Source organism: Xenopus tropicalis, chromosome 6, assembly GCF_000004195.4.
Source record: "Xenopus tropicalis strain Nigerian chromosome 6, UCB_Xtro_10.0, whole genome shotgun sequence".
Classification (NCBI taxonomy): domain Eukaryota; kingdom Metazoa; phylum Chordata; class Amphibia; order Anura; family Pipidae; genus Xenopus; species Xenopus tropicalis.
The window spans coordinates 62,853,435-62,878,401 of NC_030682.2; the positions used below are offsets into that span (position 1 = coordinate 62,853,435).

At 35.3% G+C, this 24,967-nt stretch overlaps 1 protein-coding gene across 1 annotated transcript in view; it reads right to left on the bottom strand.

Moving 5' to 3' along the window:
* Positions 1-491: 491 nt before the first annotated feature.
* Positions 492-24,967, bottom strand: part of pou6f2 (POU class 6 homeobox 2) — a 183,232-nt gene continuing 158,756 nt past the window's right edge. Inside the window, exons 6-9 of the mRNA XM_012965502.3 lie at positions 22,610-22,816; positions 13,725-13,893; positions 9,609-9,777; positions 492-5,113 (exon numbers count right to left, since the gene is read on the bottom strand). Of these exons, the coding sequence (XP_012820956.1) occupies positions 4,609-5,113; positions 9,609-9,777; positions 13,725-13,893; positions 22,610-22,816 (1,050 nt within the window). The 3' untranslated portion in view covers positions 492-4,608. The remainder of the gene's footprint in view (positions 5,114-9,608; positions 9,778-13,724; positions 13,894-22,609; positions 22,817-24,967) is intronic.

Here is a 24,967-nt window from a genome sequence, read left to right on the forward strand (position 1 = left end):
ATTAAGCATTCTCTGCAAATATATGAAAAATAAAGGTGCTGTATAAACAAAAATATAATGTTATACGCCTCTAAATAGTACAAATCAAAGTTTGAATTGAATTAAAAGCAATCACTACATTTTTATAACTAGCCAACCTCATTTCTCAAGAAAGCACCAAATGTGAAGTAATGGTTTACTAGTTAAGTTGTCTGACTTTCTGTGCCAGTTCCTTGTGATTTTTGTCAACTCACTAAAGCTGGCCATACACGCACCGATACTATCATACGAAACCTCGTTTCGTACGATATTAGGTGCGTGTATGGCATGTCGGCAGGAAGCTGCTGATATCGGACGACTCGCTGATCGGCCAGGTTAGAAAATTTTGATCGGGCTCCATAGAAGGCGCCTGACCAAAATCTGCCGTCAGGGCTGAATCGGCAGAAGGAGGTAGAAATCCTATTGTTTCTACCTCCTTATCTGCTGTTTCAGCCCTGACTGTGTGTGGCGGATCTGACGATGTTTCGTGCGACCGATAGTCGCACGAAATATCGTTAGATCGCCACGTGTATGGCCAGCTTAAGTCTTCCTACGGTTGGCACCAACACCCATACTACAGAATATTGTGGTTGTGCTTCAAAATCAAATCAAAATCTAATCAGTTTTTACTTAATCCACTGGCAAAAAAGATAAAAAAAGTTTTTACACCATCCATAGCCTCCAGTGGGGTTTGAGATCTCAGAATGCCCATTATATGGGTCTGAAATAAATTCCTAAAGGTTAAAGTAATGCTAAATATTAATTTTTAATCGAATCATCTATAAATGAAAATCGAATGAAGTAATTCTACAGTTTATTCATTTGATAAATCTGCTCCTATGAGATTACACCAGCTTGATTGCCAGCCACTGCTCATTTTTCTCTCTAATAATAAAACAGTACCTTGTACTTGATTCCAACTAAGATTTAATTAATTATTATTGGAGCCAAAACAATCTTATTTGGTTTATTCACTTTTTATATCATTTTATTAGCAGACTTAAGGTAGGAGATCCGAATTACGGAAAGACTCTTTATCCGGAAAACCCCAGGTCCCGAACATTCTGGATAACGGGTCCCATACCTGTACAAACAAGCACTGTGTGGGGCAATCAGCCTGGAGTGTGACTTTTTTCCAAAAAGGGGATATGGTTAAACATTTACAAAATCAAGCCTTACAGCTTTGGAAAATAAATATTTACACACATTATTTTCTCTTTATCCCTAAACAAACTAGTGGAACTGCTGCTCTATCTACAGGTGATTGATGTAGCACAATGGACTACTGGCCTCCAAACTTTAAACATTTTTCCTTAACTAAAATATGTGTACACAATAGTATGAATCATACAATCCATAGTTATTCAATAACATAGAACATCAAGACCAATAATCCAAATAGGTAAAACGTATGGATTTGTGATTAGAGTTTTTTTTTTTCTTTTACTTTTCTACAAAATCGTATTGTGCAGACTTTATGCAGTAAATTAGTGATTACAAAGATGCATGGTTTACATATATACACATCTCACATCATTTAATAAATTGCTAATATCTCTAACATTCTAAGTTAGTAAAATTAATTTAGGAAGCATTACAGCACATTTTCAGGAATACAAAAACATAATACAAAATTATAAAACTGTTAGAAAAAAAAAAAAATCTTAGCATATCGGTGGCCAAAACATAAATAACTGGAATTTTCCAAATTTGCCCTTCTATAACAAGTAAATCCAAGGGAAAGGATTAACTGTTTTTGTTACAAAGTCATTTAAACAGACATGAATGTTTACATAGGTATTCCATCTAAACCGTGAGATAGAGTATATGGGATCAGCATAAATTTTGAACATTTTGTGAACAAAAATCATTATAACAATTCTGTTTTCTCTTTTAATAGTAGTATTATGGGTAAGGCCCCACGGAGCATTGGCTCCGCTGCTCTCAGCCTGGTGTTTTTTCCAGCCTGAGAGAAGCGGATATGCTCCTGTACGCCACTTTATTGATCTGCACAGCATCCACTCACTTGCAGGAACACGCATAGAAACGGGCCTGAGGTTGGCCCAAAAATGCGAAAGCAGGCATTTTCTGCCTGTCCTTTTCCCAGTCAAAGACTTACCTCATTAGATTATCTGTGCAATATAATGCCCTAACCTAAACATCTCTCTGCTAGAATATAAAATAAGTTACCACTGTGCTGCGTTTTACCATGTATTTCAAACTGGTGGTTGACATTTTTTATTCATTTTTTTGTCAGTATAGCCCAGTAATTTAGACATTTGAGGGGGCTGACTGTGGCAGATGAGTGGTATTAATATGATATGAATTTTTAAGGGCTTTGGCACAAGGGGGCATATTATCCTCTGACACAGGGCTCATTTTCTGCCATCTGAAATTCACCAGCAGAAAATACACCCATATGCCCTCAGCCTAAATAGTAACCTTATTTTAAAATAACTAGAGAAAGCTTTTAAGAGGACATGTGTGCTTATCCATTTTAAAAACACTAGAAATGTAGGTACACTTTAATCAGTAAATGATTCCTTAAGAAAAACTGAATGATGTGTGCTTTGTGTAAATAGCTTTTGTTGGTTTTTTTTGTGGTTAAAAATCATGTACTTTTAATAATTCTGCCTTAAATATACTTAGGAATATTGTATTTCTAAACTTAAAAGGACTCTGTGGAGTCTTGCCCTTAATTGACCACATTAAAGGGCAACCTTGTAACCAGTAAAAATAAAGACTAACACAATACAAACGTTTGCAAAATTAGAACAATTATATTGTATTGATGGTATACTTCCTGTATGACTTAATAATATATGGACCAGAACTTATAAGACCTTTATTAGTGATGAGCAAATTGTTTCACCAGACATGGATTCACTGCGAAATTCTGTTGAAAACCCATTGTGACAAAAAAAATTGCAGAGAAAAACACTCATTGACTTTAATGTATTTGGAGTGAAAAAGTCATGCTCACAAAAATGTTGTGGTCACATGAGAAAAGTCGAGTTTGCACCAAAAAAGCCATGTGTTAGCCACATTTCACAAATTTTTCCCTCTTTTGCTAATTTATCAGCTGTTTCATTAATTTTTTGGCAAAGCAAAATGGGACAAATTTGCTCATCACTATTCTTTAACATAGGCATATTGTGGAGAAAAAAATGGTCACATTCATATTCAAATACTCAACTTAAACAGTACGGTAAACAATCCATCAGCCTTCCATCTAGTTTGGTTTTTATTGACAGCGTATTTCCCTTTAGAATATGAGGGATTTTTCTTTGGCTAGTAGACTTTAAAAACAAATAACAGGAAACAAAACATGGATGCAGAACATAGCTGTGGAACACACACTTGTAGCTTACATATCCTTCATGTGATGATTTTTGAAATCAATGGTATTAGGGACAAAAGAAAGTTGGCTAATTTTTATAATTACTATTTGCATTTGTGAGGCAGAAAAATTTTCAAATCAAATACCTGGATATTTAATGGAATGCAAAACTACCTACTGGACCAAAGTCCTTTAGCCACTAGTGTCTCACTTCATCCTCAAAAATGACTTTGTCATTTTCTGCCATCAGGGTGTTTGATTTGATATTCCCCAACATGTTGTTGTATATTGAATGGGTATGGTTTGTAACAGGAAGTAATGTTACCCAAACTACATGTAACACAACACTTTCAGGCCTTAAAAAGACCTGTCCTGTTTGAAGCGCAACTGTTTACTTGTTAACTTGTTAATACAGTATATCCCTATCATTGAGTGGAAATTCAGAATAAATATGGTAAATAATCCCTTGGTTCAGTGAAGGCCACCTAGGTTTAGAGTATCTTATATTACGAGAAACCAGTGGTAAAGATGAATACAGTGGTAGCTAATGTTTATATATCATTTATTTTTAAAGCTAGTTCTGAAGACAAATTATCCTGTCCCTAATATCCAAACAGCACTAAATGTGTTTTATTTTCACAACAAACCCATTCCCTAGGTGAAAGATTCTAAGCTACACTGTTCTAGGTTATGCATATTCAACTGAATTTTGGTGTGCGATTAAACAAAGTTTGTGTCCAGATAGTAAGCAATTTAAAATAAGAAGAAAGAAATAGAAAAAATACAACTATGCCATGTAATTTCACATGTTTCTAAGAGCAGATCATCAGTCTTGTTTTGCATTACATGTTTTTGACTTTGGTTAATACTGAAGATTTTGTATAACCTGAAGGCCGATAAGTGATCCTCCAGGTGGCAGGCTTACTTTCTCTTTAAATAGATAAAAGGTTTTCTTGTTTTGATATAATGCTTGCATTGTCATCATATACAGAAAACAAATGAATGTGGTTATTTGGTTTACTTTAAGTGACGTCCATAAAAATGTTTCTGTTTTGTTTTTGTCTTTTTTTGGTTTAATTTAAGGACTACTTCTACCACGAACACACATACACACTGAGTGGTGTGCATTGTATTTGGGAAACTGATGAATACATTATTAGTCCATCAGTCTGTTTCCTCAGTCTCTTGTTTTTATCTTTTTACTTACAAGAATCATGAACAGGCATATCATAAAGTTCAAGCCCAATGGTTTAGGAATTCTCTTCCATTGAGTCCGTTAAAGACTCTAAAGGGACTGCTGTACCTGGCTCGTGTTGTTTTATACGTTTAATTGTGTTCTTGAGTGCTTGCCGTTTATTGCAGAACCAAACTCTAACAACCTCCCGATCATAGTTCAGCTTCTCAGCGATTTCAGTCATTTCCTGACCAGAAGGGTGTGTGTTCTTCTCAAAATGAGCATTCAAGATCTCTAGAGCCTGTGGTGTGAAAGACGTGCGCCTCTTGCGCTTTTTTGATGGTTCGCTGCCGATAAATTCTGTGAGGTTCTGCATACCTGCTCGGTGGCGGGCCTCAGCCTCAGCCATCCACCGCTCAAGGACAGGCTTTATCTTCTGGGCACTTTTAGGAGTGATGTCCAGCTTTTCAAACCTGGCAGGATACAAAAGGCCAGGGTTCAGTTTGGCTGTCAGACTGCTAGCTATAGTGTTCTCTTGGGCTTCCTGTGGTAGGAAAAAGTGGCTTCTCAGGATGGTGTGTCTGAGGGGAAAATTGAAAAAGAAGAGTCTTACACTGATGCTCTGCCAGGGTGGGACTTCCTGCCTGCCTAACAATTGGACTGGCAGAGGTTAATTTACAGTGGATTAAAAGAAAATAAATACTGTACAGTACAAAAACAATAGTGAAAATGCATGCATTATCATTCTAAACCATGCAAATATGTTATAAAAGTATATAGATGCTAAGATGTAAGCATTTAATAAACACCATATGATGCAACTACAACAAGTTACTCCAATTACTCTAATAAGTTTTTTTTTCTAATAAATGCATTCGCTCCAAAAAAATGACAAGTTTTTAGTTAGAGAAATATATCTGTAACTATAAGAGAAGATCATTTATCTACTAAAAATAATTTCTGAAGAAAATGAATGCATTCCCCGCAATGGTTTCACTTTTTATGTTTCTGATTAATTATATTTCTTGTGCAAACTTCTTATTGGAGTCAACCATACACCCTTTACAACTAGGGATTGCACGAGGAAGCACTTCACAAATGCTTAAACCTAATATTATTCTTGACTTTGCTCACACCGACTCCTAAATGCATAACCTCACCGGTACCTCTTAAATAGCCTGTGTCTCTTTCTGGTTACTAGACTTCCGTTGCTGAGCATTCTGCTTGCCTTGTTCCAATGCCTCCTGCCAGTACCTGGATTCCTTTTGCTCCACTTTGGTGTATATGCTAACCCTTCATCCTGATTCCTGATGTCTTACCTGTTTTGCAGTGCCAGTCTTACCTAACTTGCATGCCTTGCCTGTTTTTAATTCTTACTACTGTTAACAACTTGTGTGTAGGAAGCCTTCTTTTTCTGTAAGTTTATTGTGGTAGGCTTTGGAGGGACAGAGAAGTGTTTCCTAACATTGCACAGGGTTTGAACATCTGCTACAGACTGCCTGTGCCAATACTGCTTGCCTCCCTGTCAATGATAATACATAATAAAATAAATTAATAAATAATTGGCATCTTTGGTACATTCTTAAAAAAAGCTTCTCTCCTAAACTGAAAGAGGAAATCATGAGTTTGTAATGTATTATAAGATAGGATGACATCTGATAATTCCCACCTCCAGTTAATGAGCTAGGCAATTCCAGATAGGGATTTTATAAAATGAGGTATATCTTAAATCCTCCATCATGTGTACTTCATTAGTCTTTTAAAATGTATGATGAAAGGAATTTACCAAGCTATGTGAGGCAGAGATTGCACAATAGCCCATATGAATCCTTCCTTTAAATGTAAAATGAGAGGCACACAGGTAAAACCTATACCCTATATGTAATAAAAGACACTACGTTTTCCCATGTTCAGTAAATAATAGCAAGCAATAAGATGTTTGCTTTTGAACAGCTGACCAGTAAATGCTACCTGCTGATTAATTGCTATAGGTTACTGCACAAAGGCACACGTAGTGCCTTTTTTTTACATCACCCGTATAGTTTTTACTTTTTTAGTGCAGTTTGAATGCAGTTATTTTACAGTCCTTCCAGTGCTGCTTTATGTGCTAAAATCTTTGTGAAATTCATGAGTTTACCCAAGTGTACTGAGGTATCAACCCTTTTGCCTTTTAAACCATCACAATCTATGCGACTGCTAGATCTATAACTCAAATAAAATAACATTAAATAAAATAACATTAAAATGAATATGAATGGTGTATGGTTCCACAATGCCATTCCTACTCAAAAACATACATAGTATTTGAATCATTGGTGCTCTTTATCTGTGTTGATTCTTTACTACATGATGTTTGGATGTTTTGGTATAACAATATACAAGTCATGAAACACATTTACCAGCAGTGGTATCCTTGTATAGACCAAATAAAGGTTATTTTCTACAGGGAGGTATCTTATAAGAAAAAGCAGTAGGGGATGCCATAGAAGTGAGAAGATCCTATGGAGCTTTTTGTATTTAACAACAATCAATGGGTTTTATGGAAAATCATTGAGCAAAATGTGAGCTGCAAGCTCAGTACCCCATACTGATGTTATTTATAACCTTAGTCTTAAACTGCATGAAAAGTACACTTCTGTTCTACAGGGAATACATTAAAAATATAAAGAGCGGATAAAGAGAAAGAGAATTTCATGGATCACGAAGAACAAAATCCACTTAAATGAACTCATACTTGTTTTTTTTCCTTTTTAAAGAAAGTATAGGTGACTGAAAGGTATTTTTAAAATATTTGAAACAAACATTTGAAAAAAAAACAGGAAAATTTGCAAATAAAGTTATTTGCAACAGCATTTTCTTTCAAAAACACTTTAGTTCATTAACTTTATATCAAATAAATATACTGTATACCATACTATAATGGAGAATTTATTGAACTCATGGTTTTAACTACATTCTGTTTAGGGGAAACATATTTTGTGTTGAATGCTACTAAAAATGATCCAGTAAATCTTTAGGATTCATTAAATTTGAAGGTGAAATCAAAGTCTGGTGTTTTCAGTCAATGGGATGACAATCAGGTGTGAGTGAGAGACCCATTTTATTTAACGAATGGGGATCCAGCAAAGCCTGATCACACATACACATTTGTGGATGTGTGTCATGGCTTGAATAAAGGAGGTGCCTGAGGACCTCAGAAAAAGAGTTGTTGATCCCCATAACCCTGGAAATGTACAAGACTATTTCTAAAGAGTTTGGACTCTACCATTCAACAGTCAGATTGTGTACAAATGGAGAAAATTCAAGACGGGTGTTACCCTTCCCATAAGTGGTCGACCATCAAAAATAACTCCAACTGCAAAGCATCTAATAGTGCGAGAGGTTACAAAGGAACCCAGGTCACATTCATATAATAATATAGAAAATTTTAAAGGGTTCACAAAGGGTTCAGAAAGGATCTTTCTGTAATCTCAACTACCTACCTTAAGTCTGCTAAAAAATGTTTAAACATTAATAAACCCAGTAGGATTGTTGGATTGTGGTTGCAGCTTAGTTTTGACCAAGTACAATGTATTGTTCAATTTTTACAGAGAAAAGAGGCTTAATTTGTAAAAATTAGAGTCATTTGCTTAAAATGGGATTTATGGGAGATGTCCTTCCCATAATTTTGAACTTTGTGTATAAAGAGTTTGTGGATAAGGGATCCTGTACCTGTATATGTTTTATGGTTAATATTTAGATCATCCCTAGTAAATGCTTCTGTGACACCTACTAGATACTGGCGAAAATGTGGTTCCCTGTCTTTGTAATCAACCAAAACCACCTTTAAACTTTATGGTATGTCTTGCACTTGACTATTCCATGGTGAGTGTAGTATATATGTATAATGCTCGTAAAATTTCCGCATTTCGCCATTGGTGAATTGTTTTGCCAAACGTCTGTGAAAATTTAGCAGGAAAATTTGGCGAAAGAAAATTTGTCGAAAGAAAATTTGTCACGTGTAAAAAAAAAACACAGACGCGTCTACATGGGTGTGGTTGCGTGAAAAGGCATCAACAAAAAACGAGTTTCGCAAATTTTTGGCGATTCACTCATCACTAATAATAATCAAATTTGAATGCAAGGATATTTAGGTGCCATCCCTGCAACACCAGATAGTATAGATAGATGTGTATTTGCAATATTTGATTCTCAGAGCCTTTTAATTTGTTTTTAATAAAAAAAATCTAAATGAATTAAAATAAAACAGAGCAAGAGAAAAACTTCAAGAGTCAGTGCTGGATAATTGTGTCTTATTTCATTAATGACAATGTACAATTTCATGATTTTGAGTCAGATTGTATTAAGGAGTTTGCCTGCGACACTGCTTGTCATCAACATACAATGCCGCTTTGACATCCTTACCCTGGCGGTTTCACAACAGTTCACACTTCCAGTTATGTACTTTGAAAGATTAACACCTTCATCAATGAGAATCTTGGTACCATTGTGATTGTATCATACCCTCTTACACCTGTCAGTTTCAGCTAACACCAACTGAATAAGTTCAATGGAACCATTGTGATTGGATGTCTGCGACTGTACTACCATCAAGAGTTTAAATACCAGGGAATTCCCTACCAGTCATTTGCACTGAAGAAGCCACTTGGATGAGTGGTGAAACGTTTTCAAGAAAAACTCAGAAAAGTCCAGTTGTTTTAGACTTAATTCTACTAGATACTGTATATCATGACCTCGATGAATGAGAATCTTTATAGACTCTTTCATTTAAGAAGCTTTGCATGTTTGGGCTACAAAAAATGTAGTTTTTAAAGCTCTCTAAATCTACCTGTGTACAATTGGTATGGATTTAGCATGGAATTATTTATTTAAAGTTCTGGATAAGAAGTTACACTATTTAATGTATACACTGGGATAGTGTTTGCATTGCAGTAGTTCTGTGACTTTTCAGCATGCCATAAAGAAAAAAAATGTTCAACTTTTGGCACATCACATCATGCACTTCCAATGAGTTTTAGCCATGCACACATGCAAACACAGTAATGTTGAATCAATTAATATTTTAGGCATAGTTACCTGCAGATAGCAGATTGGCTATAAGCTGGGCCTTCTGTAGCACTTAAAGCTTGTCCTACTTGAGTTTGGGTCAGTCCAAGGGAAAGACGTCGGATTTTAAAAGCTTTAGCAAACTCTCGTATTTCCTCTAAATTGACTCCATCCACTTCACCACTTGCTGTCTGTGGATCTAAGAAAGAAAAGCACAATGTTTATTAACAATATATGTTATTAATTATAACACTGACTGAGATAACTCAGATTTACTACTTACTACTATTTATCAGAAACATAAAATGCTGATTGGTTTGGTTATGGGACTAACATTGTATAATATATTTTCTTCCTGTGCTTGCATGGGGTTGCCTCCCACATGCCAAAATCATATAGGTAGACTAAGTGACTTCCAAACAATTTGACCATAATATGTGTGTGTGTGTAGAAAACTAGAATATATAATATATATAGTAAGCTCCACTGGGGCAGGGCCTAAAACAAATGATTAATCCTTACTGTTAATCTACTCTAAAGGTATATAAACAGAAGTGCATTATAAAATAAATACAAATGTATATATTTAAAAAGAAATATCAGAAGTTTATCAAGAAACAGGCTATGAAATAATTTTGGTAGGAAAAACTATCCACAAGAGTTAGCATCTTTTTAACAATATATGAGTTAGCAATTTTTATTGCAACAGATGAACTTTAGCTGCTAAAAGTTTAAATATTATAGGGTCACACATCTCCATTCCACCTTATCACAGCATTTCAAGGACTATTTTTAAAGAAATATATTTTCAGCTCTTATATTTAAGTATCTTTTTTACAGCTTTGTTGCCTTTTAAAGGGCTAATGGGTCAGGGATAGTTTAAAATTGTTAGCATTTTTCTTTTTGCTTCACAACAAAACTTGAGAATTAAGCCTTGCTTAAAGAAAAATAATGTTGCCTTTGCCTTATAACCTAATACATTATTAAAATAATTAAAAAAAAAACATTAGTGTAAATAATTTGCCCTGTACTCCAAAAACTTCATTCAGATCTGTTAAGCAGTCAGATAGAAAATATAAGATACCAGAAATATGTGTGAGCCATGACTAGTCAATGAAATGAAGCGGCTCAATTAACATAGGGGAAACCTATGTACAGTGCAACAAAGGGAATACATTCCCTAGTCAGAACCACAGCCTTATTACATGGTCAGTAACAGTAATGTTATACCCCAAATTCAATATTTGTTGAATCTGCCAATTTAAAATCCCAGAATCCCTAAAAATGCAGTGATAATGGAAGAGCCCCACCATAAATAAAACATACAACTGTCTTATAATTACTTTACAAAAACAACTATAAGCATAAGTGGGGAACTACGCAGTAGATGTCTGTGTGATCAGTCTCTATTGTCTAAGTTATTGCATTAAATATTGTTATAATTAAATGCGTAAAAAAGGATGTTATCCTGTAAAGGAATCGCTTTGCACCACTGTTAAGTTTAGATTTTCCAAAATGTAGACTTGCCCTGATAGTACACTGAAGCATCCAGGCTGCATCAACTGTAAATCTCAATGTCACAAGACCAAGTCCGAAATACAAATGAACAATACCAGTCATACAGGACATTCACTTTTGAAGTGAAGAAATGGCACAACATTAAAAAGATTCATGGGGTACCAAGATGCACACAGCTTCTAAAATAAGGCAGATTCTCTGCTGTGCATTCTTAGAAGGAAAATGTACCAGTGGTAAGCCAGTTTCCATAAAAGCCTCTGGGAGGTGGCACAGATGATTTCAAGCTTTTAACTGCCTGAGAATATATACTGGCAAAGAGTACGCCTGGCATGACAATACAGTACAATGTACAATTTTCTGAGACACTTACCTTCTCTATATCAATTATTATTTGATAAGATAATAAGTTAAACATGTGACAATCCATAAAATCACTCCAATTAAGTAATATAACCCAAATAGGGGGTCTTAGAGTCTTTTTTTAGGGGGCCATAAATAAATAAAATCTGGTAACATTAAAATTAGAAAAATTGTTCAAACCATGCAAGCTTTGAGTATTCAAAATAATATAAGCACAGGAGTCAGTTACAGTTTAAACACAGTAATTCACTCTGTTAATGGCAATGTTTAAGCAGTACAGCATTAAAGTGCACTATGGGACTGAATGTACAAAACCACTCTGACAGTTGAACACTAACTTGTGGATGGCCATAGGATGTGCAAACTAACTACAATTTACTATTTAGGCTGATGCCACACGAAGCATAGGGCTGAAATTTTCGGCAAGTGGAAAAACGCTTGGCGAAAATTCAGCCCTACGCCTGCTACTTGTGCCTGCACCCGAAAGAATGGAATACGCTCGGGTGCGGGCACATGTAGCCGATATACGCATGAAAACGTGAGAGAATGCAAAGTCTCGCGTTTTCATGCGTATATCGGCTACATGTGCCCGCATCCGAGCGTATTCCATTCATTTGGGTGCAGGCACAAGTAGCAGACGTACGGCTGAATTTTCGCCAAGCGTTTTTCCGCTTGTCGAAAATTTCAGCCCTACGCCTCGTGTGGCATCAGCCTTATAGAAGAACCCAAGGCAAGATATGCATGTGGTTACTATTTTAAAGCTTTGTACTCAAAACCTATATCCCTGGAAAACTTTGTACTAAGAATAAATTTAAGTTTCCTTGTATTTTTTTACTTTCTAAAAGGCATTACCCAACTTCACAGCTTAAAATAAAAATCCTTTTTGTTTTAATTTTTATATATGGTCCCTTTATTTTTACTTAAGGGTACGTGCATTTATAAAGTGCCAACATATTCTGAAGAGCTGTACAATAAGTGGATTTATACATTGGACATACAGAATTACATACAAAGCAACTGATACAAGAGGTGAATAGGTACCTGCCCAAAAGAGCTTAAAATCTATAAGGATAAGGGGTCGAGACACAAGGTATGGGAATGGGCAAGATCAGAATTAAGCAATGTAAGAGAAGTAGCATGACTTAGATTGTAAGCGCTATGGGGCAGGGACCTCCTTCCTACTGTATCTCACGCCACACGGCACTTCATTTCTGTGTATTTATACTTATTTATTTTATTTATTATAACACTTGTCCTCCCTGTGTGTAATTGTGTATATTGTAAGATTGTACAGCATTGCATACCCTTGTAGCGCTTTATAAATAAAGTTATACATACATACATGTAGGACAGGGTATTGATTTTAGCAGCCTAACGAGTTTATGCTAAACTAAATTAGAGTAAGCTTTTCTAAATAAATGTTTTTTTAGAGATACTTTGGAAAGTCAGACAGATTGTGGGAGCGAATTCCAGAGAAGGGGGGAGGCCCTTGCAAAGCCTTGAATGCAAGTGTGTGAGGTGGTAATGAGAGAGGAGTTGAGAAGTAGGTCAGTAGAGGGGCCTAACAAGCAGGTTGGTTGGTATCTAGAGATAAGATCAGAGATGTAGGGTGGGGCTGAATTATGAACTGCTTTAAATGTGAGGGTCATAATTTGAACTTTATTCTGAATGGTAGCAGAATCCAGTACAAGGATTGGCAGAGTGGCATGGCAGAGGATGAGTGGTTGCAGATGTTTATGAGTCTGGCAGCAGTATTCATTATGAACTGGAGAGGGTTATGTGATATTTCGTCATAACAGAGATCTTCTATACCCTTTGACGGCTTATTATGTCTTCTTTGGATTTTCAAATCACATTTTCAATGAGCTGCACTGCATATCAAAGATGGGACCTTACAAGTGCATTGTAAGTGGCAACAATAAAAATCTTCAAAGAATCTATACCCCCTTAAACAGGACAATATCTTGCAGATCATTCCTGCTTCTCATTGGCACTGTTTTCTACAGCTAAGTTTATTATCTACAAGCAAACCTAAATCGTTCTTCATCAAGGGTTTGCCTAATTAAATTCTATTATGGGTTTATTCTGTGCTCTAAATGCCAGGTCCTATTTTAATTGTCAGTCCAGACCTGGCTCAATGTTTGGATTGAAAAAAAAAAATAAAAAATAGTGTTACACATATTGTTCCATACAAGGGTGGAAAGACCAGGAAGTATTTTAGTGAAGCAGAAAAGAACAGAAATAATTAGAAGAAAATACAGTACTTACTGCTGACTAACTGGCCAACACTCAAAGCTGAAGAAGAGGAAGATGAAGAAGAGGAGGAAGAAGCCTGACGTACTGGGCTTTGAGACATAGATGCTTGATTTTGAGCCAAGTGCAGAAGATTAGCTTGTGAAGTTGCTTGACTGGATTGTGTCTGTGCTGTTTGATGAAGCTTTATTTTAAAATATAGGAAAAACAGAAATAGATTGTGTTGTCAATAATAAGGCATATTAGGTAAACAATGTTAGACTGGACTGTGCAGTATTATTAGTAGGCAAAGTCCAGTCAATTTAAATATAAAAAGAACAATTGAATTGATAGTTGAATCAGTGTTATTAGGATGAATCATCCAGCTCTTTTCAAATAACTGAAGTTACCTGAATTGACGACTATCTTCTAGCTTTTATCATGGAGGTAAATAGACCTTACAATGTTGCTATCTTTGGTATTGCACAATAAATGCTATCATTGCACCATTTCTTGGTGTTTGCTGGACATATTTTATTAAATTATGTATCTTATGATGTGGCCATACGTTTGGGAGTTGCATTGCAGCTAAAAAAGATATTGTAGCTGTAGTGCTGGGAGTGCTCCACAAATAGCTATTGTTACTAGAAAGTATATCAATTATAATGCTGGTACAGTGGATTATAAAATGCTTGAGTCTTCAATGTCCAAATCGTATTAAACCACCAACAATGCTCTCAGCATGTTAGAAAATCCATTTTCCTTATAAAAAAAAAAGTAGAAAGTCCACTGTAAAAGCTACTTTTTATACCTGTCAAATCAGTTCTTCTTCTGTCTTTCTGATCAGTTTTCTGAAGGGATGGGAGTGGCCTATATTGACACACTGAGAACTTCCTATATGCTTACACCATCATGTCCAAGCTTTACCCTCATGTTTTCCTATTGGACCAGTTCATTGGCTGCTATTCACTCTAACCAGTCTCATAAATTAAAAAGGTAATTGGTTAATTTCTACCTTGCAATGGAATAGGCAAATCTACCATACTGTTATGTCAGATTTGCAGCTCTCTGTCACAGGCACAGGAAGCAGTGTCAGACTGACAGCCAATGGGAGTTAATTCTGCTGCCAGTACTATGCGTGACTTCATATAAGGAAGTAAAAAAGGAACTAGTGTTTATAGGGGTCACTGACCCCCACCACAGGGTCTGTGCAGAAGTGAAGGCTCAGCAGAGAGATGATTCTGAGATGAATATCTCTTTAGCTGCACATTTTTTGTTAACTACGTATAGAGCAAAGTTTGTTCTATTAATGTGAATTGTTAGATTTGGGAATGTTGTGCAAAGGTGAACAACCCCTTAAATGTTCCTAAAAAACATTTAAACATTAATCAAACCAAATAGGATTATTAAAAAAAAAAAAAAAGAGGAAAGGAATAAATTATACAGCAATTTTCTTCCTTGGAACTTAAAGCACAGCAAGCACAAGGAATTGCCAAGTGGAGTTGCCCTTTATTGCAATGTGATTTAAGATACACAGTGAAGAGACATAAAGGAAGTAACCATTAAAAGTGAAAGGAAGTAGGAAAGACTGGTGAGGACTTCTTCATACCATGACTTATTTACAAAGACAGAAAGCTAGGTACAAAAATGGTTGCGGTATTTAATGAATCCTCACTGAAAAGGTATTTGTGCCTATATATATTTCATTGTATTAGTATATGAGTGTATATGTGTATTAGTATGTATTGTGTAATGATCCCCTTATAAGATCCTGTTGTTTACAGTGGCTCAGTGTTTGTCAGCAACATATTCATAAATCAGTGCGTGATAACCATTTCATGTTAATTTAATTGCCTAATTATTCTTTTGAATAATAAATGGATTTGGAGATAATTCAAATAAGACATGACACTCACAATGAACAGCTCATAAGCAATTAACTAATTTTCTTGTGATTAATTGCTTTCTGTGATGTATTCAGGATTCAAATTGGACTTTATTTGCTCTTGATGTGCCAAAATATGCTTGGAAGATATAATTTTACCATTTTTGATGCTCAATGCAATGTTGTTACATAAAGTATGATGTGCAAACAAATTTTGGAAAGGTCCTTTTTAATGGCATTGAAAAATATGCAACATTTGTAGACTACCTGATTGCAAAAAACTGCTTGAGGTTTCATGACTACTAGGAACTAGTCCAGTATTAGGTTGGACCAACAGCCACCATTTAATTCTGACACAAATACTAATATGTGTGTGTGTGTATCAAACCTGAATACCTGTTCAGATGAAGTCAGAATGCATATGTTGATCATATTTTTTAATGTAACAAATGTCAGAGGATGCTGTTTTATTAAACAGTTGGCTCAAATTTCATGACTAGTGGTCATTTGGCATAAAACCAGAATACCAACACAAGCATGGGGATAGCAAACATCCAGGGAACCTAATACCACTGTAATTGTGGTCTGAACCAAGGCATGGGTAAACTGGTGGAACAAGTCTAACTACAAAAATAAAGTTTGATGGCTTAACAGGAAACAAATACATACTCTGTGAAAGGCTTAACTTTGAGTTTTTTTTCCATTGTATCCTATTCTAACAAAAATTATACAGGCCTATCAAGTACATAAGTTGATCTTTTTGTAGGTTGAAAATGTTTAATTCCAAAACACTAAAACCCTGAAAATGAAGTTGTTTTAAAAATGCCAAACTGAGGGTCAGTTTGTTAGTCATCTCGTCTGATGCAGAACTCCTGCCACATGTCTGACGCATGTGTGTCAGGCTCAGTGCATAAAGAGACACCGAGGCTAAGATTTTGATTACTGATAACTGACCTGCAGGTCCTCACCCTGTTTTATCCTGGGCCTTGAGTACTTGGTCAGAGGTATAGGAAAAGCCTTGTTACTACAGACTCTCGAAACCTCCAGTCTACCAGTGAGGTAAGCCTGACACACCTCAATCTCACCAGCGGAAATTCTTTATTATGTTTCTCACATTATTCCACAATTTCATTCTTTTGTACAATTTATCATTTCCTTGGTCAGTTTTTTTTAGGGTTTTTTTGTATCAAGTACTGCAAATGTCACCATACCGACACCAGAAATTAAACCTTTTTTACATCTATCATTATCTTTGCATGTTATTTATATTTTTGCCATAAAACTATTTACCCAATGCTTTTACATTACCTCTCTGAACCCACATGTTCCCCTATGAGGGGGCTGCCATATTTGTGTTGCACAAATACGGCAGCTATCCAGTTGTTATGGTACAAATTAACCGAGTAACTAGGCAGTGGTTCGAAAGAAAGACAGGAATATTATTAGAGGAGTGCCTAAAAACAAAGATGGAATAAAAAAACCAAAACAATAAAATTGTAGCTTCAAAGAGCAATAGTTTTAGGGCTGGGGATGACCCCCATATGAATGCTGGAAGGAGTCTTTTTTATGAGACTGGACTCAGGAGAAATCTCATCCTTATTGTTGTGGTGAAGTTAACTGGAAGTTCCCTTCTCATCTCTAGGTAAAGGGAGATGGTGGCCAAATCACATGACATGCAATGTCACCAAGTATTGCTTGTAATGGTACAACACACCACCATATTACACATTTTTCTAACTGCAAAACGGGCCCAATTTCAAGGCAGAGTATGCTTTATTGATTTTAATACAAAGAAGACTCATTTTTTTAAAAAGTTAAAGTTCATGAACTTAAGTACATTTGAAAGTTAAGACAATACATAATTGATAGGATAGGTTTCAAAGCATTTTCAGTGTATCAATTTCTGCTTTCTTGGATATGCAGTGGAATGAAATAAATCACACAATATTCAGGACTTCAAAGTAGACAATTCTTATGGGCAATGCTGCAGAGTAAGGTTGATGCTATGTGTAAAGCAAACCGCTTGACAGAAACCCCAAAGAAAGAATCAAAAAAGTGTTTGTTATTAACTTTTTTGTTTTCATTCAATTCAGTTTGAGTAGAAAATCTTGTGTCTTTTACTTTCCAATCTTCTTACAATGGAGTTTCAACAGGAAAAATTCCTAAAAATTTGCACCCGTGACCTCTGCTTTTAAGCAGGATTCCATTAAAGACAGCCTTGTCTGGAGTGTGCTCTCCACTGTGGTCTGTAGACATTTTTATCACAGTCCTCTTATGTAAATTGAGGGAAATGTACTTATACATTTGTATTCAAAAACAAAGGATCAAACTTTCCTCCCTCCCCCCCCTTTTTTTTTTTCTTTTTTCTTTTCTTCCTTTTCCATTTTTATTTTCTTTTTTCCTTGTGCTCATTACCTCGCAATACTCTCCTGTCACTCATGCTACCAATCAATAATGACAGTAGTAATGCAGACTACTGCAATGAATAATTTGCTAACGATGTAATGTAACATGGATAATAAAACTAATAAAAAAAAAAAGGATCAATACATAAAGAATAACAATTCACATTTTACATCATAATCATGTTCATTAAACAGTTTACTACACTGTGCATTTTAATCATGGATTGTTCAGACCAGATTGAAGGTGGTGTAATAATTTTGTCCACAGAAGTAAAGGGATGGGGCCATGACAGGACCAGGAAGTGGATCCAGGAAGGTTTGGAGGACAAGAGGCTGTGTAGGTTGTAGGCACCTACCTCTAGATTACCTATAGCAGGAGGATCTCAAAACCATTTTACTTTTACAGCCAGCCCACCCTCCCTTTATTGGTTAGGACATTGGGGGAGTGTGGCAAATTCAGTCACAGCTATGTGGGGGGTTACAGTAAGGGCAGAGTGACAAATAATTGAAATTGGGAAGTTGTTTAGAGCTGAGGCTAGGGGTTTGGAAATTAGCCGCTGTTAAAGGGCAGGGGTACAGAAAAGGGGGTTGCCTCAGAATTGCTGAGATTGGGGTAAAGGGGAAAAGCAGCCTTCAGCAGCTAGTGGTGGGGATCCAGTTGGAAAGTTTGCTTTAATGTTTGCTATGTTATAAAATTTAAAGAACTTGTTGGTCATCTTATGGTTAATAAATATGGTTGCGGCCTTACCAGCCCACAGAAAGGTGTTGGAAATCCACACACCAGCAGTGCACTCCAGGTAGTAAAAAATCTGCAACAGTTGAAGTTTAAAATCGAGGCATCTATACAGTACAGCTTGAAGTCTGAGTGCTGTGAATCAATTGACCTATTGTGCACAAAAAGGTGTTAGCCTTAGTGTTTCATGTGGAGGGGTTTAGAGGCTGGCCAAGACTTGATGCTGCCCCTGTTTTGTTTTTTACATACACTACGCACAGACAAAACACTTTAAACACTCAATCTTTTTTCTATTGGAAGTTGAGACCTTATAGTGTTCATTTACAATGCCCCAAGCAGTGTGCAAAGTGCAAAAAGGCCACAGTCAGCTATTGTTTTTGTAATTTAGCACTGCATGCAAGATTAAGGGGAGGCGTACAGTGCAGTGAATGTATCACTGGAATGGGAGAAACTTACCTATGCTACATTACAAACCTTATGAAACAAAAAGTATAAGGTGGTGTAGGAAAATATTTTAATAATACAGTTTTGCTTTGAGTGATCAGTTTCCACAGTACTGATTCCCCTTGGCTGGCAACACTGAGTGAAAAATACATTTATTAATGTCTCTTGTTACCAAGTTTCTTTTACCCAGATGAAAACAATTTTTATACACTGCATCAAATAAAGGACACTTCGCTTGTGAGACCTGGGAACCAGTTAGGCTTGCTCTGCTATAGTTGGGACATTCTAAAACTCACCTGTAGGCAAGGTAACTCATATCAAAATGTAATAAAAAGTTCTGGTTTGTTACAGGTCTATTACTTACTGGAGCATGATTGCTTAGGGTTAACAAAGTAAATCAGACATGCATGATTTCTCAGATTAAAAGGAATTCATGACAGGAACAGACTTAAATGACTCTGCCAGTCAATGGTGGGGGTGGGGAAGTAGTCCCTTTGAGTAAAAGGTAGTACTTAATCCCAACTAAAATATAATTAATCCTTATTGGAAGCAAAACAATCCTATTGGGTTTATTTAATGTTTAAATCTTTTTTTCAGTAGACTTAAGGTATGGAGATCCCTTATTCAGAAGACAGGTCCCATACCTGTACATTCACACACTATATATACTATATACACACACTATATATACTATATATACATTCCTAACAAAACTAAATATAGATAGACAAATAGACAGCAAACAATTCTTATCCACATCTAGCATTAGGTAGTAACCAGACTAACTTTAATAAAAAAACTGCTGGGTCTAGTCGCAAAACCGTTTGGTGTGACTGCCTTTGGACTTTGATGAATGAGGACCCATGCATTTTCAGCAGCACTCAGCATGAGCAAAAAATTCATTTCTTTTATTATGGAACGCAAAGCCAATAACCTGTAAACAGCTATCTCCATGACTGCCTCAGGGCTACTGTGTTACCAAGTATTTCTCATATAAACTAGCGCACACTAAATCTAATTGGTCTGTGCTGGAAGCGATGTCACACATCTCATCACACACTTAATGATGCTTTTAGGAATTTTCTGCCAGTGTAAAACTCATAGTACTAAACATATGTGATAAGTCTACTCCACTCATAATGGATTTTCCCAGACAGCAATTTCAACTGCACAACTAAATATTTATTGTCTGCTTTGAATATACTTAACATTAGCCCAACATAGAATGAATTTATGTATATAGCAAATATGGCAAGTAACTACAAAATAATGTTAAATTAGCTATGAATATTGTATACAATATAATGCTTAGCATTGTTTAAACTAGTGCTGAATATGTTATTATATTGCATCTTATCTGTAATGCTTATTTGGAAATAAAACTTAACTCCATCATGTAACAAGGCCTACTTTCTAGGCCATAAGGGCAAGACCACAAGTAAGATTGTTTTAATATTTTACTTAATCCCAGCTAAGATATAAGTAATACTTATTGGAAGCAAAACAAACCTATTGGGTTTATTTAATGTTTAAATCTTTTTTTTTTCAGTAGACTTAAAGTATGGAGAGCCCTTATCCAGAAAACAGGTCCCAACAAATCTCCACATAAAATAGCCTTTGCCTTTGGACTTTGATGAATGAAGAAAAGATAGAAAACGAGGAGAGCATTGTGGCAGAGGCTAAAACTAAACCCCACCCACTCCATTTAGAGAAAAGGAAGTTCTGTTTAAATATTCAGAAAGGATTTTTTACTGTGAGAGCTGTGAAGCTGTGGAAATCTCTCCCTGAACCAATCGTACTGGCTGATACATTAGATAGCTTCAAGAAGGGGTTGGATGGCTTTTTAGCAAGTAAGGGAATACAGGGGTATGGGAGATAGCTCTTAATAGAAGTTGATTCAGGAACTGGTCCAATTGCCATCTTGAGTCAGGAAGGTATTTTTTCCCTTCTGATGCAAATTAGAGAGGCTTCAGATGGGGTTTTTTGCCTTCCTCTGGATCAACTAGCAGTTAGGCAGGTTGTATATAGGCATTAAGGTAATAGATAGCAATGGGGTTAAGCACACAAATGTAGGAAATGTATTCCAGTACATTTTGCCATTTTATGCACATATTTGTTTGCCATGTAAGTTTTCATAGGTGAAAAGGGGAATGCCAAAATATTTGCACACTCCTCATTTTTTGTTTGTATTGCCTGCTTTGTGTCATTATGCTTTTTATTTTATATTTTTGCATTTCTCCATATGTGGCAAACGTAGTACTTTTTACCATAGTGATGAGTTTACTGAATGGTCTGGCCATTACTGCTGCATTATAAATAACGAACACCAAAATCTAAGCATGCCCTTGTTGGTGCCTGTTGATTTAAATCACTGGGCAAATTTGCAGCTGTGTAGTAATCCATACCATCCTGACAATCAATAATTAGCTTTTTAAGCCAGCTGCAGGTAGAATAATGAAAGCAGAAATTTGATTTGCCAAGTGTTGTGATAAAATTCTGCTCTTCGACCCAAATATAAAAAACAGTCAGCCAAAAAAATATCTAAGGCTCATTTAGGAACCTGACACTGAACCTAAAGCTACAAAAGTACATTGCTAATTGATGCAGATCTGTATGACACACACGTTTGTTCAGAGAGCTTTATAAGCAGTTTCACCTTATGCAGTTATACGGGATTTATCAAGGAAAAGAAGACTAGAGTCAAGAAGATACGGTTTATGAAAATACATTTTTGAAATTTTAGTATTACTTTTGCACCTGAAACAAACAAACAAACAAAAAAAAAAAAATATATATATATATATATATATATATGTATATATATATATATATCCTATACAGACCTACAGTATCTATAAATTCACATATATTATTAACATTTATTAATAAAGGGCCATCATATTCTGCAGCACCCCAATACCTGTACTAGCTAGCTGTAGATCTTAAGATCTCAATAGCCTTTAATATTATGCTTTTCAAGAAGTCCTCCAAGCCCCTCTTAAATGCATTAAAGGGGTTGTTCAACTTTGAGGTAGCTTTTCACATGATGTATAGAGCAATATTCTGAGACAATTTGTAATTGGTCCTTATTTTGTATTATTTGTAGTTTTTTTAGTTATTTCAGTTTTTGTTCAGCAGCCTTTCAGTTTGGAGTTTCAGCAGCTATCTAGTTGCTAGGGTCCAAATTATGAATGAGAGACTATCAGCCACTGTATAACATACTAAAATTTAACGCCCTTTTTATGCAAGACAGTACTTTATTTGCTTTTTATTTATACTGATTTAATTATATTATTTAGATTGAGACAATACAAAAGCATGATAAATGTAATGCAAATCCTTACATGGTTTCCAATTAATAACAATTTTTTCCAAAATTAAGAATTCTGTAAACATTTTTATGCAAGTTTTCTTAGCCCTGTACTGGAAATGTTAAGGTGGAGAAGAAAATTACCTGTTGTCCGGGTTTGATTGGTGAAAGTGTTATTCCCTGTGTGTTGATTACTGGTAGGATCTGATTTCCTATCACTGTGGCAATGATCTGACCTTGGGCATTGGTCAGGAGCTGTGGAGTAATTGGCTGCACTTGAAGTCCCTGAGCAGCTCCTGTCGCTTGATTTGATGACATCGCATTTGGCATGAGTGGGATTGTCCCAATAATCTGAATAAAATAATAACATTGTTTACTTATTGCTGTGGATAAATTGGTAAAATTGTGTAATATTACAGAATATAAATACTGCACAATACTTTAGTCAGAATCCATAACATAACATATGTTAAAAAAATGTTGTATTTTCAAGTGGGTTTCCTAGCATGCTGCTGTAGAGTGGGCACATCTACCCACCAGAATTTGAAAGTATTAGGCTCCTAATTAAACAAAGCAACATATTTAAGTTCATAGTTGTTAGCAGGACAGGGACTGAATGTATAAATTAGGCTAACTGTAGACTGTCACAAGCAAACAGCAGAAACTGAGTGAAAAGACTTTGTGATTTCTGCAAAGATTAGGATGCCATTAAATATCTGGCCACTCTACACATGCTATTGTTAATATGGGCACTTTAGATATCATGCTGTAAAACAGGGTGGGAATATAGCTATAAAAAAAAATATATTGTCTTTGTTAAAACACTTATTAAAGGAAAACGACACCCTTCAACAGTGCAGGACTCTATTAAAATATATTGAATAAAACAGCCCATATGTGAAACCATACTTCATATAAAGAAACTATTTTCATTAAAAAAATATACTTTTGTTAGTGGTATGTGCCACTGATTAATCTTAAATAGAAAATTCACAGTGTACACACACAAACCAAGGACACAAGTTCATGTTACGTTACATCAACCAATGAATGGACAAAGTTCTATCCCACACTTTTTCCTGGTTACAGTTAGAGCTGCATTATTTACTAAATGGTGGCTCAAAATATGTAAATGGACAATATTTACTGATATATATATAAAAAGTCAGATGTAGCGGCACTCACCATACGCAAAAAGCGTAAAAAAAGTAGTGCTATTTTTGATGCTTTAGGGGTTATTAATAGTTAACAACATATTGGGCTCTGTGTTCTTTTTCTCAATGGGTTAACTGCCACTGTCTGTTGATTGGTGGGTTTGTGTATTTAATGTTTCACTTCACTTCCGTTTTTATCCTGATGACGATCCCTAGTGGGTCGAAACGCGTCGATATGGAAAACTAATAAAAGTTTTTTATTGATTCATAAGCCGTGAGTGCTATTTATGGAGCGAATATATATATATATATATATATATATATATATATATATATATATTCCAGTTTGGTAAGATTCTTTAATAGGTCACTTAATATAATATAAAAAAAATCTATTCGTTAAGTAATCATTCTAGTGTATAGTTTTCCTTTACTGGTGTTTTAAAAAGTAAATATAAAGATATAACTAAGTGGGGCATTTACATTCAAGTTTTTTTTTTACTATACATATTTTTTTGCTCAAAAATATGATTTTGTCACAGAAAAAAACACTTTTTCCCATTTATAATGCAACAGAACTGTGACAATACTGAAAGTAAAAATACACCATCTAAACGTCAGTGGCAGGTGTCCTTTTTACAACTGGAAGATCTTTCTTTGCATTGTGGTTTTCAAGGATTTTTGATGCTTTCATTTGTGTGATAATACAAAAAAAGTTGAGTTTTTTGCATTTTTTTCATGTTTTTTTAAAATTATAATAAATAACTAGACATTTGTGGCTTTTTTGGAAATGAGTTTAGTTGTGGTTTCAAAAAACATAGAAAAGCTTAATGTTGATAAATCTTCACCTAAAAAAACAAAGATTTTTCCAAATAAATAAGGCAGAGTTTATTCCATGTTTCAGTAGTCATAGTAGTTGTTATAGTATCTTATGTTATAGTATCGCACTTATATAGTGGTGATAGTTTGGTCAGGATTATATAGGGTCAGCTTCACTTTCACAGGGTAATTGATACAGGTATGAGATCTGTTATCCAGAAACCTGTTATCCCCCCATAGACCTCATTTTTTATTATTATTTTTTCAAATAATTCAGATTTTTTTAAATTATTTTCTTTTTCTCTGTAATAATACAAAATACTTTGTTCTTGATCCCAGCTTAGATATAATTAACCCTTAGTGGAGACAAAACTATTGGGTTTAATCAATGTTTAAATGTTATTTAGCAGACTCAAGGTATGGAGATCTAAATTACCGGTATACCCCAGACCCAGAGCATTATGGATAACAGGTCCCATAATTGTAATAGGTGACTGCCCTGGTGAAAATGTGCCCATAAATGAGCCCA